The sequence below is a fragment of the Diplotaxodon limnothrissa genome, linkage group LG6 (genome assembly GCF_057381915.1).
Source record: "Diplotaxodon limnothrissa isolate DT_005_m linkage group LG6, D_limnothrissa_male_GT1.1, whole genome shotgun sequence".
NCBI lineage: Eukaryota > Metazoa > Chordata > Actinopteri > Cichliformes > Cichlidae > Diplotaxodon > Diplotaxodon limnothrissa.
This window is the reverse complement of record NC_140601.1, coordinates 29,663,198-29,683,111: the sequence shown is the minus strand read 5'-3', so window position 1 is coordinate 29,683,111 and position 19,914 is coordinate 29,663,198. Positions and strand designations below refer to the sequence as shown.

Below are 19,914 nucleotides of genomic sequence, written 5' to 3'. Positions count from 1 at the left end.
TCTGTCAGGCACAAAATGCAGTTGTAAGTAAACTTTAAAAGTGGCATGACCATTCAGACTTCTTTAAATGTGTTTGTTTGTTTTTTTTGTGCTTTGTTTTACTGTGATTGACACTGGTTGAAACATTGTCACGTGTATGTGGTGTTTATTTGTTGTTGTAGCCAAATAATAAGCCTTGAATGTCATCTTGTCATATTTAAACATTGTATTTCAGTTGTATTCATATGTTTACATAGTTAAAAAATATATGTCTGTGTCTGCTTTTTTAAGAAAGAGCTGGAGACCTTCCTCATTTTTAAAGGATGTCACCATAAGAGCTTATGATTAGCACATTTACCAAAATTACTTGATTCTCTGACCTGGTCATCATGACCCAGACAGCCTGCAGATTGTTCATGTCCTCGTGTCTTTTGTGACTTTGTTCCAAAATACCAGACGTTCAGGTCACAGCTGCGTCATTCCATGTAAAATTAACCAGGAAAAATGTTCTCATCTGAGCCGCTCAGAATCAGCTGATTTACTTAGTTATTGTGTGCTGTGTGTGTATTGTGTATTTATCCCAGCACTTTTTAGCTCTCCTAAATTTATGGGTAAAGGAGATGACGTTTTCAGGGCTAATAAAAGAACAAAAAACATAGTTAAGGTAAATTAAACTGAACCCACATCAATTTTACCACCACACCAAGTGGGACAGTCGAAAGCTTAAGTGTTTTTGTTTTGTTCAGCACGATTTCATCTACAGCCAAATCTGCACCAGTTTAATATCTTTGACATGGAGCGACAGAAACGAGCTCTGGTTCTTTTATTTGCTTTTCTTATATTCAGTGTAGAGAAGATCATTAAGTGCATTTTGGGTAAACTTTCAGAATATGTTATAAACAGGTTATAACTTATAAACACGAGCCTCCTTTTTTATCTACATTTTGATACCAAGTTTGTCTTCTTCCTTCGTTGTCAAAACGATTTTCTAATATAGTCAAATGTAACATTCGCAATTGTGGAGCCTTCAGTGCGTTTTTTAAAAATCTTTTAAATACGACTCACTGGATTCATATAAATATCATATACTAAATATAATACTTGGCTAAAACTCAGACACTACTCCTAGAATAAAGGTACATTTGTGAATGGCTTCTTGCTATCATAATACAGTAATCAGCTGGTTCTGAGGGGGTCAGATGGTCATAAATTTACTTAAATTAAATCTTTTGAACATCAGCAGTACTCTGGGTCTCGAGAGCCAGGATAAGCTATCATGATCTGTGCTGCAGCTTTCATCCATAGACTGCAGTAGGTTGTGCATAGATGTGCCTATAACATTAATAAAATGTGTTATTTTTTTTAAATAAATATCATTAATATAACTACTGAATTTCCCCATATCCTACAGAGTGGACCCCTGTTTTATGTGAGTAGTATGTAGTTTCTCACCTATTTTACCTCACTTACAAAATAAAAGGGGTGCTTTTCCCACTCTGTTTCCACTGGCTAGATAAACCCACTACTAACTAAATATTCCCTGAGGCTGTGCAGTAGATGCTTTCCATTAAACCTTCACTGAGCTGCTATATTTGGATACTTTTAACCTTCGCATTGCATGAGCTCAACTGTTTTGTTCTTACTAATTTAGCAGCTTCTGCTTATTGTAACACACATGCAACATTTACAGTGCTGACACTGTGAGGACATTTGAAGTGGTTCACTGGCTTTCAAGTCATCTCGTCTTATCACTGAACTAGCGGCTAGCACAGAACCTCTTCTGACCTCTTTTCAGCCTAAGAATCTGGTCCAAATAAGTTCCCCACATGTACGGTGTTCTCGTTGTTGGTGAGAACAGGAACTTGCAATATTTGTCTGGCCCTGTGACCTCCAAAGCAGATGCTGAGCTGTGGAAACATAGCCACAACTGGCCTCTGCCCCAGAAGATTTACTGGGACAGTTGCGACTGATCCTTTCTGAGTCCACTAAATCTCCAAAGTACTGAGCCAAAGCACACACGGTGAACTTTTTTTATTTTTAAAAAAGATCTCTTATTTTTTGAGTGCTGGCTGATTATGGGTGACTCATTTTATCAAAATTATGCAGTAAATGGTCATTTAAAGTGGAGGAGCCAGCTCCGTTGGCTGTCAGATATCACATGTGCTCACTTTATAACAGGAATGTGGGTCAGCTCATAATGCTGCTGCTGGACCCCCACTGATGTTTGTAATCTGCACTTTGTTTGTGTGTGCAGACCACACAGATGTAAAGGCTGCCAGTGAACAATTTTAACTACTAAGTTGCACCACACGCTTGTGTTTATATAGAAACAAAGGCTTTCGGTTTGAACCCTGTGCCGTCTGTGGGCTGCAACGCAGCTGATGGACAGAGACCAGGTTTATCCAGTTCAGCCCTGCTTCATTCCAGCTGCTCAAAAACTCTATTAAAAGCAGCACATTTAACTCTTAGGCCAAAGATCACATTACATGTCTCACATTCTGAGCGCAGTGCTGATTCCTCAATTCTCTTCAGTGGAAAATGGCCTCAGACACACTCAAACCTTCAGCGCACGCAGCTATTTCTGTCGTAATGGGAAAATATTCCTCTGAGCCACAAGAAGAGAAATAACGTTGCAGAAGAAACTGTCTTTGGCTCCTTTAGACACGACAAAGCCAACAATATGGTTTGGATGGAAACACAGTGGAAACACCTGTGTAAACATCTGCATAAGTCACTTATTTATTTATTCAGCTTCCTGAAGTGTCCAGCTTGACAAAAAAGAAGCAAACCGTGTCTGCTGTGTGTTGTGGACACATTCTTCCTGATTTGATAAAATGGCTTTCTGGCTTTCGTCAAAGCAAAAAGATAAAACGTCTCTTTCGAAAGCTACAGACACATCAGTCATCTTCAGTTCCATTATTTGAAGTTCAAACTTACTTTTTATCTGCCTAAGGCTGTGCAAAAAGTCCAAAAGCCTGAGTGTGACCTCATAACAAAGTGGTTAGGCTGCATACCACATGTCAGCAGAGACTCTGTTGTTTGTTTTAAACTATTAAAGGTTTTAAATGCGACAAAATAAAAGGACTTTAAAGGTGGAAGTATTTGAAAGTAGCTTCATTAAGACTGTATTATTTAAATCATTGTTTAATCTATAAAATATCACAGCTGATGTTTAAGCTGGTGCTTTCATCCAGAACTTCAAAAATGTGCATTTATAGAGTAATAAACCAGAAAAACTGTTTAATTAGAACTTTTTAACCAATCAAAGAATATTTAATCTAAAACATTAGAGCTGGTTTATTGACTGAGAACTGGTATGAAAGCCATAAAAATTACTAAATGGAAAAAGTGATTTAGACTTTCTGTCACGTATGATTTTATGTTTTCATGTGGTGGTCACATTGTGTCTTTGTGATAAAAAGGGATGAAATGTGACCTAAATTCACCTGCAGTTTGAAACTTTTGGAAACTTGTATGGCTCCGTGTCACCGGGCTCATTTAGTGCGGACAACAAAATAAATACAATTAAAAAACCTTTTAATTCAAAATGATAACAATTTTTTTACTTGATTCACTTTAATTTTCTTTCATTTCTTTTATTTTTAACCCACCACTACATTACTTTTATTCTTTTTAAAGTCTAAGAGGCAAAGAAATTACAAATTACCAGACACACGAATAATCATCTGTAGACATGTTTCTTTTGTCCAACCGGACATCTTCTGCCTTTGTCTGCATGTCTATGTTTGACTTTTCATCGTCAGTGGAAAACTTCTCATAAGTTTATACGTTTTGTGTGTTGACCTTGATGTGGTGACAAAAGATTCCTTTTTTATGATAGGGTGAACTGGAACGGCAGCTTTTACAAGCCAATCCCATCCTTGAATCTTTTGGGAATGCAAAGACTGTGAAGAACGACAACTCGTCACGTTTTGTAAGTACAGAAAAATGATCAGCTAAACTGATTTTTTTCCGCCTCAGGACCACTTTTACTGATCCTGCGTTGGCACCTAGATGAGTTTTAGCAAATGTGTTTATGTCTTGTAACGGTAATTTACAAGACAAGGCCATTTATCTGGATACTGTTGCCTGCTAATCGTTTAGGAGACCTTTGTTATACCGGACCTGCTGGGACTTAAGGCAGCTCTTATTCAGTTATAGACAAAAAGGATCAGTTGTCTCATGTGTTTCTATAGCAGATTATTTTCTCAAATTGTTTTTTTTTTCTATAATTAAAATATAATTATATATTATTAGAGAAATATCAATGACGGCCTGCATTGCTTTCTACTGGATAAAATGTAATAATCAGCCTCTCAGTCTAAGCATTACTCATGCTTTTGAAGGATTCACGCTGAGTCCTGGTACATTATTCTGCTACCATCAGTGCAGATTCTCACAGCCTCACTGTGCGTTATAAAAGAGCCATTATGTAATCGATTGAATGCCACTCGTGTTGTTTTGTGCACTTCCTGAAAGTTATCTTGTATTAATCTCGACAGGGGAAATTCATCCGGATCAACTTCGATGTCACTGGATACATCGTTGGGGCCAACATTGAAACCTGTATCCTGTTTTAAAACAGAAGTATTCATGTAATGGGGAATTTTAAATTCAGTTTTTTTGGAAGCAAGAATACTTTTGTTCTGTGATCTCAGCCTGGACCATAGAAAAAGAACTGTATAAAATGTTTAACTTTTTCATGTGCTATACATATTCATTTAGTTTAGCATGTGTTTATTTATCTCAGCGACTCCTTTTGTCAACCTTGGACACCAGATAATCCCAAAGCCTGATATGTGGCATGCTGACCCACCAAACAGATCTGGTTTTCTTGACTTTCTGTGCCAGACTTACTGGAAAAATCCAGAGCTATTCGTCAAGCCAAAGATGAGCGTACCTTCCACGTTTTTTATCAGCTGCTGGCTGGAGCCGGGGAGCACCTCAAATGTGAGCAGTCCGAGTTTCAATAACTCTAAACCATGGCTTGTTTTTGGATTGTATTTTTGTGTAACGCAACCATAGTTTATGCTATTTTACAGTACATACAGCATTAAAATTAGACACCTTATTACGCCTTATTGTTCCTAATGTTATCAGTAGCTCTGTCATGGCCTAATTTTGTGTGAAGTCCATGTGAATCATTTTGGGGGTAAAATTTGTTTTGTTTTCCTGTCTTGTGACCACAGCGGACCTGCTTTTGGAAGGATTCAACAACTACCGCTTCCTGTCCAATGGTAACATCCCAATCCCAGGCCAGCAGGACAAAGACAACTTCCATGAGACCATGGAGGCCATGCACATCATGAGCTTTGGCCATGAGGAGATTCTGGGTATATTTTTAATAACCCAATAAAATAAACATGCATTAAAACTCTCAAACTAGTTAGTTTGCCTTTGCTTGATTGGTAAAGCGATAATTTGGTTCAAGGTTTAAGTTACAGTGAAACCGCAGCTCTCTTCAGTTCTGCGACGTGAGGGTTCAGCAAATTAAAACAGTTAAAACCTGGGTTACTGCAGATTAAGCTGCACATGATTTTCCCCTCTCTTAGAAATAATCAGGAAAGAAAACATATTTTGGCCTAGAACCACTGGAAATGTTCATGTTTGCTAACATAATAAACATGTGGCTCCTTCTGTGGTATTGTACTTTTAGCTAATGGAAAAACCTTTTATTGGATTAAATGACGTATTCCTTCACATCAAATAAAAACTGACTTTAAGGTTAGTATTAATGTAATAATTCTATATAAAAAAGACAAATAAGGTATTTTTATGTTAAAAAATATTCATGCTGTATATTATAACAGATACTGTATTTAACTCAAATTTGGACAGCACAATAAATTGATGAAAGTAAGTTGCCTGGTATAACTGAAGTGTTGGATGTGTTCAGCCTGTATTCCACTGTTTAGGAATAACAGTCATTTTTCTGCTGTTTGGGTGTTATTCATTACTAGTTTTGTAAGTTATCTGAGTCTTCTTGCCCTTTTTTTTTTTTGTTAACTTTCTAAATATAGTTAATGAAGTAAAATGATGTCATACTCAAGTAATTTTGTTTTCTCTGGATTCTGATATTTGTAGCCATGTTGAAAGTGGTGTCCTCAGTCCTTCAGTTTGGCAACATCGTCTTTAAGAAGGAGAGGAACAGTGACCAAGCTTCTATGCCTGATAATACCGGTAAGTATCCCAGAATTGTGTACACACACACACACACACACACACACACATCTGCTCTATAACCTCAGGGGTCAGGTCACCCTCCTCCTCCTGCTGCTTTTCCTCTTCTCATATATATTTCAGCTCTTCTCCTTCACTGTGCACCTCCCTCACGCTGTGCCCCTCATCCACAGCTCAGAGGGGCCTGTGATTTATGTCTGTTCGCTCCCTGCGCCTTGTCAGCTTGCCATTAAACCACATCATTGAGAGGATTTACTCCTGAAGGAAATGGGGCACAGCCTTCCAGTTCCTCCACATGTGGCACTGCATATTTGGCACTTAACAGAGCGATACGGGGGGAGAGGATGAGTCTGATGCCAATGATCCAACTCAGTTAGATATTTCCAAATTCAACAGCAGAAATCAGGACTGAAGCAGATGGTTTTTTTTGTTGTGTTTTTTTAAATAGTCAGTTTTGGCTATCTAGAACGGATTCTGCTTTTTCTAATTTTCCACAAGCTCCAGCCACATAAAATATAACACTGTTCCAGAAACATTTCTCATGAAAACTGTAGTAAATCTTAATATTAGTCATTAAAAGAAAACAGCAAAGCTCACCTATGTTTTTTCACAGATTATATATTCTGTTTATATATCAGTTAGATGATCTAATACTCAGACAGTGCTGCTAAAGTAGTTTTGGGGAAAAACCGTGTCTCATTCGAGTAACTCTTGAAAACCAAACTTTTTTTCCTCTACGCATTTAATAATTTCTGCTTCATGTTTGATTTCTATTAGGTACGAGCCACAGTTACACAAATTAAAATACTGTGGGAAATATAGGTTGTGTATGAAAGCCTTGCGTTGGGAATTGTGGCTGCCGACTTCATGAGAAAGAGAGCGGGGAGCATATTTGGGTGAATGGATGAATGAAGTACTCTGTTATGAACTAATGCTCTCAAGCTTGGTGAGCAAGTTGCATCCACTCAGGTGGTGCCTGCTAATTAGTAAGTAAGTAATTAGCAAATAACATAAAAAAGCAGTGCTACAGTGTCACATACTATTATAGATAGCCGCACAGCTAGCTAGATTACTTTTCATCTAATTCGAGAAAAAGGCTGTAAAAGTAACTGACACCACAAACACACAGGTTCAGCTGGTGACACAGCTTAGCAGAGTCACTCACATTAGTCATGATCCTAATGACCTGAAACTTTTAGCCTTTAATACAGTTTCACCAGGTTATCTATAAAAACAATATCATTCATTAGCAACAGAGAACAAAACTGCAGTTTTCCTGAATCGCCCAAGTCCATCCACACAGATCAGATATCCTGTCGGTGAAAATGCTCGAATTTACAGCAGAAAGAAACACGTTTAGATGGCAAACAGTCTGAGTTGCACCTTTCTACTAAGCGTGTTATCTACCATGATTCTGATTCACCCAATCACACGTTCATAAAGTGCTTTTTATCAATAGCCAAGCACTTTACTTAACATTCACACAGTTAAACTCCACTGACCTTCTGATTGGCAGATGACCCACTTTTAACACCTGAGCCACAGCAAAGAGCCTAGAGCCTGATACTATAAATGGTTCCTACACATTAAGTAATTTCTGCTTTCTGTTTTATATCGTGAACTGTTGGTGCATGCAGGTTGAAATCCACTGTAGGACTGATTTTCTTCTGATGTAAATGAAGTTGTTTTGCTCTCCAGCTGCTCAGAAGCTCTGCCATCTGCTGGGGATGAATGTAATGGAGTTTACCAGAGCCATCCTGACTCCCAGGATCAAAGTGGGGAGAGACTACGTCCAGAAAGCTCAGACTAAAGAGCAGGTCAGTTTGCTTTGTTTTGGGGGTTTTTCTATTGACTAATGTAATGTGTTTCCTCTTTTGTTCTTGAGATCTTTGGTAACAGATTAACTGTATATTGATTGTTTAACTAAAAAATGCATTTGTGTTTTTTCTGCTAGATAGCTGCATAATACAGCTGTCTTGTTAGATGAGTTAAGGGGGCATCCAGAGCTCATGCGGTTAAAATTCTGCTTCAGGTTGTGTGTACAAAGTGTTAGATGAACTGTACCTGGGCCTTTTCCAAATCATTGTTACAACAGCTTCCTCAGTCTGTGTGGGTCCTTGTCTTAACCCCTTGTAAAGCATAGTTTCAGGCTGCTTCTGCATACTAAACGTTGTAAAACTTGTAACTTATGTTCCTTATGTGCAACCCCAGGGCTCTCTCGCTGTGAGGCATTGGTGAAAGCACTAAGTCAGGGAAGTCAAAATAACGAAAGCTTATAGTCAAAACAGTTTAAAAAAAAATAAAAGCATAAAGAATGTTATTTTGAACTTTTCTACATTCATTTGTTAAATGAAGCATTGGAAATTTAAAGTGCAGTAGTCCTGCAGACTGATACAGATCCAGCTGTCATCCGAGCATTTCGGATAAAAAGTCTCAGAAAGAAAACGTGAGTGCAACTAGAAGTGTGTTTGTAGAATTCATTTAGTTTCAGCCCACACACACTTATGTCTTTTTTGTTGTTGTTGTTGTTCCCGTGCCACATTCAGCTCTTTTCTCTGTTTATTGTTTTGTCACGGTCTTCTTTTTTCACACTTTCTCTCTGCAGGCGGACTTTGCTGTCGAGGCCCTGGCTAAAGCTACGTATGAGCGTCTGTTCCGCTGGCTTGTCCATCGCATTAATAAAGCCCTGGACCGAACCAAACGGCAGGGTGCCTCCTTCATCGGTATCCTGGACATTGCTGGTTTTGAGATCTTCCAGGTCTGAATTTAAATCTTTTAGTTCTTTAATGACAAAGTTTATCTATTTATTTTTATTTGCCACGTGGTTAGTGGTTGTCAGGTTGTGTCATTGGTAATTATTTCCAGTGATGATGATGTTCTTGCTTGTGTCGATCTTCTTCTCGTTCAGCTGAACTCGTTTGAGCAGCTCTGCATCAACTACACCAACGAGAAGCTGCAGCAGCTCTTCAATCACACCATGTTCATCCTGGAGCAGGAGGAGTACCAGAGGGAGGGCATCGAGTGGAGCTTCATCGACTTCGGCCTCGACCTGCAGCCCTGCATCGACCTCATCGAGAGACCGGTCAGTTCCATTATTAGCTTTTGTCAATTAGATTCATTCTCCTTAGAACTGAAGTTGGAGAATGTTTTAACTTTAATCTTTCTTTACTTATTTACCAACTAAATTACAATAGTTAATATTTCCTTTTAGTCATGCACTGCTTCATTCTATTTAACAAATGTCCTTTTTATTCCTGTTAATGCCTAATAAAGAAATAAAGCTTGAAGTCTAAGTCAGAAGAATAGTGGCCTTTTTTTCTGGACAAAAAAATGGGGGGGGGGGGGGGGGGGGGTAATAATTCACGTAGTTGTCCTGGTGTGATATCATAAAGATATCATGAAGAATATCACACCAGGAAAAAAATGGCTCATAGTTCAAGCAGTGCGAGACACGTGTTTCTGTTTTGAAAACGAAATGAGATCCGTTGTCTTTGTGTGTCGATGCTATATTCCTGTCCAGCCTCTCTGCAGTCTTAACGTCCTGTCCTGTGTTATGACTCCTCCAGGCGAACCCTCCAGGCGTGTTGGCTCTGCTGGATGAGGAGTGCTGGTTCCCTAAAGCCACAGACAAGACATTTGTAGACAAGCTGATCCAGGAGCAGGGCACGCACACCAAGTTTCAGAAGCCCCGGCAGCTCAAAGATAAGGCCGACTTCTGCATCATCCACTACGCCGGCAGGGTATGCTTGTGTTTTTTGTGGGGTTTTTGTGTTTTTTTTATCTCTATAAAAATCAGCCGGTTCCTGTTGCTGCCTCCCTGACTGTTCAGGATGTTTGATGCTTGTTTTTAGGCCATGATAAGCTAGCTCTTTTAAAAAGAATCCCTCAGTTCAGCCACACAGGTGAGAAAGTAATCAGAGTGACAGTCACAGCTGCTACAGCTGATATCATCACACTTATGCTTCAGTTTACCATAATCCTCTTTTCTGAATCCCTCTTTCATCCCTGAAAAGTCGCTGACTGTCAGAGGTCACATAAAACGCTGACACATACTTCTCCTGTGGGGGGATTTCAGGGAAACACTGAAACAGCTTGATTTATATTTCATCGTGAGGGAGTGGGTTTGGATAGTCCGTGGTGTTCCGCAACAGAGCGCAGCATTTGTCTCGTAGGGAGACCCACAGAGTAGCACATCTGCTTATCATTGTGTGGACTGTGTTGTTTCACGCCTCAATATTTCAAAAACTGAAAGATTCCAGCTGTAGGAACGTCTGCCGTGGAGAAAAATCTGTAGCACGACGAAGCCAAACGCTGCAAATGTTGTTAACACAGGTGTGCACAGAGAAAAACGATCTCACTCAGAGTGGTGTGGAAATGTTTCTTGATTTTTACACTTCTACAATCAGAAAAGATGAAAAGTCTTGTATGTGTTTGGTTTTTAGGGAACATGTGATTCAAGCAGTGACAGATGATGCACAAACTATGAAATGGAGAATTTTTTGCTAACATCAGACATGATGTTAGGTTGTGTTGCTCTTTATTGAACAGCATCTTTGTTAGCTTCAAACTGCACAGATGGGAAATTAACATTTTTATAGTTTTTGCTTTCAAGCATGAAATATTCTGACTTACAGGTCTTTAAAAGTGAATGGATCCTAAATAAATGGGGAGTTTATTATATAAATAATGACCAGCAAACATTTTCACGTTGAATTACCATCTTGACGTCTAGTCTGGGTTGTAATATATCTCCGAAATAAAAGTTGTGCCGACCTTGGAGACATAACAAAATAATATTGCTTGTTGAGCGTCACTTGGATGTTCAAGTTGGATTTTCCAGCTACGAAAAAGCTTGTGTTGGAAGAAAAACCTCTGTACCGAAGAATAGTAGTAGTTGTCTTTTATCGACTACAACAAAAAAACACAAAATATTCTCAAGAGAAGAGTAAGAAAGTGTACCATGAAAGGTAAACTTGAACTGTTCACCTCTCGCTCTGGAGTCCGATTCTCATCCAACTGTGCTAAATGATCCTGATACAGAGTTTATAAAGCTGCAGGAGGTAGAGAGGCCTGTCCCATGAGGTCCGCGCTTCTCCAGTCTAAATGTTTGGGCAAGATACTATCACTGCGTGCATGAAAGCACCTACATAGCTCTTTAAGTTGGTAAAATAAAGCACTGTGAATGTGGCGTGTACGTTTTTAGAATAAAAAACACCTTATAGGTCATAGTGACAGTTAAATTCACCATGAAGTTCACAATGATTGAGACAGAATTTACACATAGATATACGTTAATGGGCTTCCAAATGTTAAAAATGTAATAGATTACATTTTGGTTAACCATATCATTTATGTATACCTGTCAGCGATGATCATTCAGAAATGATCAAATCTTTTCTGTTAGAAAGATACAAATAAATGAGATAAAGTTAACAAAATAAACTTTATTTATCCCAAAGGTGGGGAATTAGTGTCTGAGCAGCCAAATATTTTAAACTTTGAAATAAAGTCGTTTTTTTCCTTCATTATACATTTGTTTATTTTTGGGTGGCTTTTTGTTATTTTTCAATTATAATATAAAAAAGAAATGAAGCAGAATGTCAATAAAGCAAGACAAACAGACAATATCAGAAAGATGGAACGATACTGTACGAATGAGCGCACTTACATAAACAATAGAAAAAAACTTAATTGAGTAACACCTAACAAATTTCCTGGATCTGTGACTCTGCACAGACACTCGATCAGTCCACGCTCACCTGTCTCATCCTTAATCAGCTCACTGAGCTCGTCCATATTGTGCAAACACCGGCCGTTCCCCGTGATAACCAGCTGTGAAACTCTGTCCCTTCCACCGTGGTTTCATTGGCATCAATATGTTTTGTAAAACAAAACAGCCACATCAGGATAAAGCTAGGAACATGAGAACATGAGAGCTTTTGCAACAGGTCACCACTCATCATACGGCCTGGAAAAAGTGATATTTTTATTTTATTTTTTTCCTTTCTGTTTTTAATATGAGTTAATGTTAAAAACCAAAATGTCTTATAGATAATAGTGCGTTTTTCTGAGCTATACCTCTAATTACTCTTACAGGTGGACTACAAGGCAGATGAGTGGCTAATGAAGAACATGGACCCTCTGAATGACAACGTGGCGACACTTCTCCATCAGTCAACTGACAAGTTTGTGGCTGAACTGTGGAAGGATGGTAACGTACCAGCTACTTATCTCTGAACGCTTAAGTCAGCTGTAACAACTACAACCAACTGGTTCTATTAATACTTCCTGTAGTTCATTATGTTTGTACCTGTTTGCTTTTCTACATCTACATGTCTGTCATGGAAGCCTACTAACAGCAGCAGCTGTCTGCCTCGTTTACCCTTTTCTAAGAGCGCCCCATCCTTGTCTCTCTCTCTCTGTGTTGTAGAGATTCAGACCATTCAAAGGGCCTCATTCTATGACAGTGTCACTAGTCTGGATGAGCCGGCAGGTGAATGACTGGGTCGTGCTGGGCCAGAATCATAGTTGAAAGTGACCTGTTGGTACATTTCCGCCCAGATCTGGCTCTGTGCTTCATGCTTCAGCCAATGTCCGTCATAGCTGCAGTGGCTCCCATCTGCTTCCAGGCTGCATGGCTCCCTTGTCTCAGCCAAAAGCAGTAGTGCCCAGTTCCTAAATAAGCTAGAGTAGAATATAGTCATTGTCTCTCTTTAGTCGAACCAGTGTGCTTTAATTTGTTTCGGTGTGTTAGTGGGCTGACATGGGGTCTTGTGATCTTTGTATGTCCAGCTGCCCTGAAGCAAGCAACAGGAATCTAGTGCAGCTGTGTCTGAGTCTGATTGCTGTTTATTCTTCCCTTTGTCCCCCATCAGTGATGTGAAACATCCACAAGCAAATGAAGGATTTGAAACTCTACTGAAGAATATTTAATAACATTATTTTCCCGCCTTCCTCCTGTCCCTAGACACAGTGGCAGAGAATTAAAACCAGATGTGGAATTTTGCTTTGGCTCTGAGCTCACATATCACTGTGGAGGGTCCAGAAAGCAGGTCGTGTATCACCTCGGTTAAACTCAGGAGTCTGTGATTGTAATTATGATTTAACTGCGGGGGCATTAATAAATAGTGATGGGGGGAAAATATCAATCACAGCATATTGCATCCCTCCCTCTTGCAGTGTGATTATTAAAACTTACAGGCACTCTAAACTCGTTCACCCTCCAGCCTGACTTATTTACTGAATAAACTGAAATGACACATTACTGAATAATATTACTGAATAATAATGAGAGACAAAGGTATCTGTATAGAATAAGTAATACTTGCTTTTTGTTACTTTTCCAGTTTTTAAGATATAAGTTATTATAAATGTGTTTTTTCTTGTTACATTTTGTAATGTAGTATGGTGAGCTACTTATGACACACCCCTTTTTATAAGTGACATATGGGTCAGTCCACTTGCTCCCACCCCCTGATAGACTTTTCCAGTACTGTTCCAAACAAATCAGCTGACTCTAAGGAGGTCACCTGTTATATGAGATGACCCAAAGTCTGTGTTTAATCAGGTGTTAAGACTTACAGGTTTTAGGTTTTGTCAGTGAAGCTTGTGTAAAGTTGTCTGTTGGAATTACTGTTGATCACATCCTGAGGTCCATCGTAACAGGCAGAGGCAGGGATGTCTCACTGCTAACATGAGTCTGAGTCTGTTTAACAGCTGGTTTCAGGTTTAGTTCAAATCAGTATTTCCTGTTATACTGGAGGTTTTTTAAGCACAGCAGGCCGTTAAATGATAATATACAAGAGGATAGTGATGATGAAGGGTTTAGTTTGTTTTTGTTTGTTTGTTTTGTTGAGGTCATTCAAAAGCAGAACGTGATGGTCAAAATACATCATGTTCGAGTTGTGGGTCTTAAATGAAGTTCAGACTCACAATAACGTGTCATAAAGTTACCTCAGCTGCTCAAACCCACAAGCAAGTAGATCTCACAAGTACAGGTCGTCCCACTGCCGTGGCCCTAACCTCCGAAAAGTTATTGTTTTTTCTTCAAAACCTTGATTTTTTTTTTCCACAATCAAAAGCGCTTCATCTTAAGAAAAAATCACTCAAAAGTGCTCATGTTTATACTTAGGTATGTTCCTTCACAAGAGCAACTCACACTGTAGTTTATTTTAAGAACGCATACACCATCCTGCTCTCAGAAATATCTGGTAGAGCACCAAATCCACCACAAAATCCACAGAAAACTGAAAACTATATTAATCCAGCTGTTTTGGATCTAGCTGTTCCCTCTGTTTCCCACACATATATTTTACTGAGGCAGGCCACTCTAATATATTTTCCCATCCCACTATAAAAAGAGACAAATTTTAGCATTTTTTGTTTCTATTTTTTCATCATCTAAGAAAATAATACCATCCATGATCAGTTTACTGACTGACAACCCCCTCGCTCTTATTTAGAAGGTTAAGTCACTGCTAACCAGCTACCCGTGGCGTTTCCCATCTCGTGTTTCCCATAACGACTCGCTTGTTGGCAAAGTTGTTGTTGTTTATGTTGTTGTTGGTGTCTTCAAAATCATTTGGCAAGAGGATCTCTTAAAGAGGCGGCTGATTATTACCGTTCAGTTATTTATTAATGTAACAGGTGTAGTTCTCTCTTATTTTGCTAGTCATGGTTAACCCTGAGTTAACACTGAGTGATGCTTTTTAAAAGAAGTTATCAAAAAGTATATGTACTGTTTGCTGTCTTATAGTTACGAAACTTTCTTATTATAACTTTAATGTTATTATCTTAGCAGTATGAAAGTGCAGTTGTTGTTTTTTTTATCAAAGGCACTGAAATATTGAAAAGCATGAATTTAGCCGCCATCGAACACCCACAGAAAGGTTCCTCTCACCACGGAGTCGTGTGTGTACAGTGTTTAAACTAAGAAACAGTTTGGCTAAATGTTTCATCTCCACCTGCAGAAACAAGCGATACTTTTAGACTCTTGACTGCTGCTTTGGTAGACTGCCTTCATTTGATAGTTTTCATTCATCTGCACTCGGTCATGTAGCCACATTATGCCACCGTGCTGCTACCACTTGTTCCTGCGGTGACCATCTCAGAAATACACAGACTCACAATAATATGTTCCCGTCACCCCTCCAGTCGACCGCATCGTGGGACTGGACCAGGTGGCAGGAATGAACGAGACGGCGTTTGGTGCCACCTACAAAACGAAAAAGGGCATGTTTCGTACGGTGGGACAGCTCTACAAAGAGTCACTCACTAAGCTTATGGCCACACTGAGGAACACCAACCCCAACTTTGTCCGCTGCATCATCCCCAACCACGAAAAAAGAGTAAATACTTTTACTATCTAACTTAAGTGGGAAGTCTGGGACTCCTTTAAAAAAATAAAATATGGTAAAGTTTCTGTTTCTGTATTTAAGAGTGTATCATTTCCTCCTTCAGGCTGGGAAACTTGAGCCTCACCTGGTTCTGGACCAGCTCAGGTGTAACGGAGTCTTGGAGGGGATTCGTATCTGCAGACAGGGCTTCCCCAACCGCATCGTCTTCCAGGAGTTTAGACAGCGGTGAGAAACATCACCACTTTTTTTTAACTCCCAAAAGGTTGATTCTGTTCATCTGGACGTAGCGTTTTCATTTGGAGAAACGTTTCATCACTCATCCAAGTGACTTTTTCAGCCTCAGCTAACTGCAGGTTTCCCCAGTCTGCACAATGACTGAAACTAGTCCACTGAATGAACAATGGGCTGTGAGGTCAGTTCCTTGATCATTATTATGCAAATTGTCATGAACATTGATCAACAACCATTGATCAACAACCAATGGCCCTGAGAACCATTCACAGAGAGGTGGGGAACGGCTGCAATCACAGCACGGAAAGTGCTACGTCCAGATGAACAGTATCAACCTTTTGTGATTTACTTACCTGGATGATTGAGCATCCAAGTAAATAAATTTTTAACTCTTTATTTTTTCTTTTCAAGAAGAAAACTCACTTATTCACACTTTGTTCTCTTTGCACACAGATATGAAATCCTTACACCCAACGCTATCCCCAAGGGTTTCATGGATGGGAAACAAGCCTGTGAGAGAATGGTAATGCTATCTTTCCTGATCCTGTGATGGTTGTTGGATATATACACCACTGCTGATAGGAGAACACTTCTGACACATCCAAAAACAAAGTGAAACAGACTTCAAGGCTCAATCCACACTGATTGAAGGAAACTTTACATTTAACCCATAAACAGAAGCAAAAACATTTACAGGTTTGAATATGCCCAGGACGAGCACTGACTGGACAGTCAACCTGGAGGGGCTGTCAAAATGTTAATTTGTCTTTTTAAATGTCTGTGAAGGTTCTCAGTCATCCAGGTCATCCAGTCAAAGCTCCTTTGACTGTCTTTTTAAATGTTTTCTAAACTTGACTAGACAAGAGTTCTCATTAATACAACAGCTTTCAGTCTTAAACAAAAGAAATCAGGCCACATACCTCAAACCAAGAGTGGAAATTCCCTCCACACCACATATGAATAGAGTTCCTGGGTCCAGAACGATTTCTGGATCTGAAAATTTGTGACATTTTCTTGGAAGCCATCAAACTACCAGTTTTCATTTTACCCCATTTTACCCCTCAGCCATAGAAGGCTGATGGGGTATTGGGTGACATGGACAGTTTGTGAATGCAATAACTCAAGAAGGACGTCATCTAGGATCTCCAACCTGATACCATATGTGCGTCTACCAAAATGCTGAGGGGTAGCACAGTATTTTGTTTATTTTTATATGCATTTGTGTATATGTCGCCTGAAATGTCCAGCCTGACCTCATCTTGCAATGGTAAAGAATCCTTCCAAAAAATTCCTTCATCTAGATCTGGATTGACACTAAGAGTTAGTCAGGCCTGACCTACGCTAAAAGTTTGTAACTTGAATAAATCTATTAATCTCTGTGGTAGAGGTTGTTTAAGCCCGTGCAGTTTATTCATCTACAACTTACTGTGTTCCTTTTATAGATCCAAGCCCTGGAGCTGGACCCCAACCTGTTCCGGATTGGTCAAAGTAAGATCTTCTTCAGAACTGGTGTTCTGGCTCATCTGGAGGAGGAGCGAGACCTAAAGATCACTGACATAATCATCTACTTCCAGTCCGTGTGCCGTGGATACTTAGCCCGCAAGTGAGTCTTTATATCGCTGTATGTGCTGCTACATATGGGTTATTCCCATATAATAGTTTACATCCTACAGTCTACAATACTCGGTCGTTTGCGCCCCCTTCCTTTCCTGTACTCTCTGGCTGACCTTCTTGTAGTATTGCTAGTAAGTCACCTGTCACATGCTTAATCAATCAGAGCCTCTAGCGGATTCTTGTACCCCAGTGTATTAGTTTTTACGACTCCCTGGAGAGCCTATATTTTTGAGTTTCTATGGTGAGAACAAATGTAAAGGTTTGAAACCCAGAGTGCACTTTGGGATGGAGATCCAGCTGCTCAAACCAGCCCCCGTGGTGGTCTGAGGCAACTGGTTCAGCAAGTGTAAATGTATCTGTGGTGTTTGTTTGCATGTTTATCTTAATGCTTCAAAATATTCTGCCATGTTTTATTAAGCCCGGGGTATTCAACATATTAAGAAAATCAAATAGAAGTGATGTGCAGGTCATCGTTTTTATTGCTGCGCAAAAGAAGAAGCATCACTATTATTATTCTGTTATCATTCATGTCTAAAATACAATGATGAAATGCGCAGCTGGAAAATGAGACCATTCGGTAACTGTTGGTAATAGATCTGGAAAGCTTTTCCGCTTTAGGGAGCGTTAGAGCGAGTTTGAGCTCTGCGTCGATTTTACCTTTCCTGTTTGATTCACTCACTCTGGATGCGGACGACCTCTGCATCTGCCAAATGGTGATTGTTTGAAAAATGCTCCGAAATAAGGAAGGGAGAATGGAAGCTCACCGGGAATGGAAGAACTGTGAAAAAATCAAAAACTTCAGAGATCGGAAGATACAACATGAGAGGCACAACAGTGGCTGCAGTGGACACTGTTCACTGTTCTTAACATTTCGCTCTTCTCCGCGGCTGGCTGACGGCCCAACAACAGCACAAACAAGAGTGGCCCACAGGCCGGTTGTAACACATACTTTGTACACTCCCTCTCCGCAGATGGGACATCCCCAAAGTGCCAGTGGAGAGCAAACATGCCACCATTGCTGAAACATAAAATTCTGCTTTAGGCTGCAGGAGGCTCCAAAAACGCATCATGCACTGCTCAGCACAAAGTTGCACTCTTAACCACATACGTGCACTTACGGTCTTGTTTTTTTAACCGGAAAGGTGGTGATATGTCAGTGCACCCTAACATACAAATTATTATTTTAAAAAAGTGGTCAATTGATGTCGCTCGGCTATAGTGCAACAAAAACAAAAAAGCTCAGATATTGATCTCTCATTTTGTTCTCTTAGAGCCTTCGCTAAGAAGCAGCAGCAGCTGAGTGCCCTGAAGGTCCTGCAGAGGAACTGTGCTGCTTATTTGAAGCTGCGACACTGGCAGTGGTGGAGACTCTTCACCAAGGTGAGAACCACGACACCAACCTCTGACAGCAAAAGATGGCTCTTATATCGCTCGTATCAGCCCTCCAACTCTGCTAAAGCCCTAAGGCCCTACTTTTTCAGAAATCAGTGTTCAGATTTCTCTGGCAGAATTTCTTAATCCAAACAGTCTGTCAGTCTGTTTGATATAACTCGGCTTGGTCCTAATCATGTTAATCCATTAATTACATTAGAGGGAATAATTACATATGGCAGGAAAGTGCTGATAATAAGAAAAATGCTACTTGCTGTAGTAAAACTACTGGCTTTCTACCATTAACCGGCCAGTATGACCGTGAAAAAAAAATTGTATTCATTCTGTTTAGTATTTAAAATGTCTAATTTTGTTCCTCTCTCACTCAGGTGAAGCCGCTGCTGCAGGTCACCAGGCAGGAGGAGGAGCTGCAAGCCAAAGACGAGGAGCTGGTAAAAGTGAAGGAGAGGCAACTTAAGGTGGAAAATGAGCTGGTGGAGATGGAGAGGAAACACCAGCAGGTAAAAATATCTCAACTTATAAGTAAATCTTTCTCCTGAATTATAATTTATTAAAATCTATTGATGACGGCTTCAGGGAAATTGCACGTTCATAGTTTTTGGAAGGACTTGTAGCCGTGAAGGTGGTACACATTTTCTGAACTGTTTCTTCTCTCCAGCTCCTCGAGGAGAAGAATATTTTAGCAGAGCAGCTCCACGCGGAGACGGAGCTGTTCGCCGAGGCTGAAGAGATGAGAGTTCGTCTCCTCTCCAGGAAGCAAGAGCTGGAGGAGATCCTTCACGACCTGGAGTCCAGGGTGGAGGAGGAGGAGGAGAGGAACCAGAGTCTGCAGAATGAGAAGAAGAAGATGCAGTCGCACATCCAGGTTTACGTCATCTCCTCTTTATATAGTTTGAAACACTCTTATTTTTCTATTTGATGCTTCAACATCCAGCTAAGTGTTTACACTGTAACAATGACGGATGCTCATTAAGTTTCAAATACTGAGGTCGGCATACCCATCATCTGTTTGTGAAAGATGATTTTTTTCATTTGAATATTAAATGATCCTAAAGACACTTTTCCTTGCTTTATTTTTTAACCTTTGATTATTTTAAATGAGATATCTCTTTTGTTTGTGTTCTTCAGTTTGTATATTGGATGAAACCCAGAGAAGCTGATG

At 39.7% G+C, this 19,914-nt stretch overlaps 1 protein-coding gene across 1 annotated transcript in view; it reads left to right on the top strand.

The window, feature by feature from the left end:
- The window catches only part of LOC146630812 (myosin-10-like), a 65,161-nt gene that overhangs the window by 33,551 nt on the left and 11,696 nt on the right, over positions 1-19,914 (top strand). The window contains exons 7-25 of the mRNA XM_085354970.1: positions 9-23; positions 1,391-1,408; positions 3,821-3,913; positions 4,482-4,545; positions 4,831-4,929; positions 5,169-5,312; positions 6,064-6,159; positions 7,858-7,976; positions 8,765-8,917; positions 9,068-9,241; positions 9,726-9,899; positions 12,256-12,370; positions 15,313-15,506; positions 15,619-15,740; positions 16,200-16,269; positions 17,189-17,349; positions 18,632-18,740; positions 19,121-19,252; positions 19,411-19,617. Coding sequence (XP_085211096.1) covers positions 9-23; positions 1,391-1,408; positions 3,821-3,913; positions 4,482-4,545; positions 4,831-4,929; positions 5,169-5,312; positions 6,064-6,159; positions 7,858-7,976; positions 8,765-8,917; positions 9,068-9,241; positions 9,726-9,899; positions 12,256-12,370; positions 15,313-15,506; positions 15,619-15,740; positions 16,200-16,269; positions 17,189-17,349; positions 18,632-18,740; positions 19,121-19,252; positions 19,411-19,617 — 2,259 coding nt within the window. The remainder of the gene's footprint in view (positions 1-8; positions 24-1,390; positions 1,409-3,820; positions 3,914-4,481; positions 4,546-4,830; positions 4,930-5,168; positions 5,313-6,063; positions 6,160-7,857; positions 7,977-8,764; positions 8,918-9,067; positions 9,242-9,725; positions 9,900-12,255; positions 12,371-15,312; positions 15,507-15,618; positions 15,741-16,199; positions 16,270-17,188; positions 17,350-18,631; positions 18,741-19,120; positions 19,253-19,410; positions 19,618-19,914) is intronic.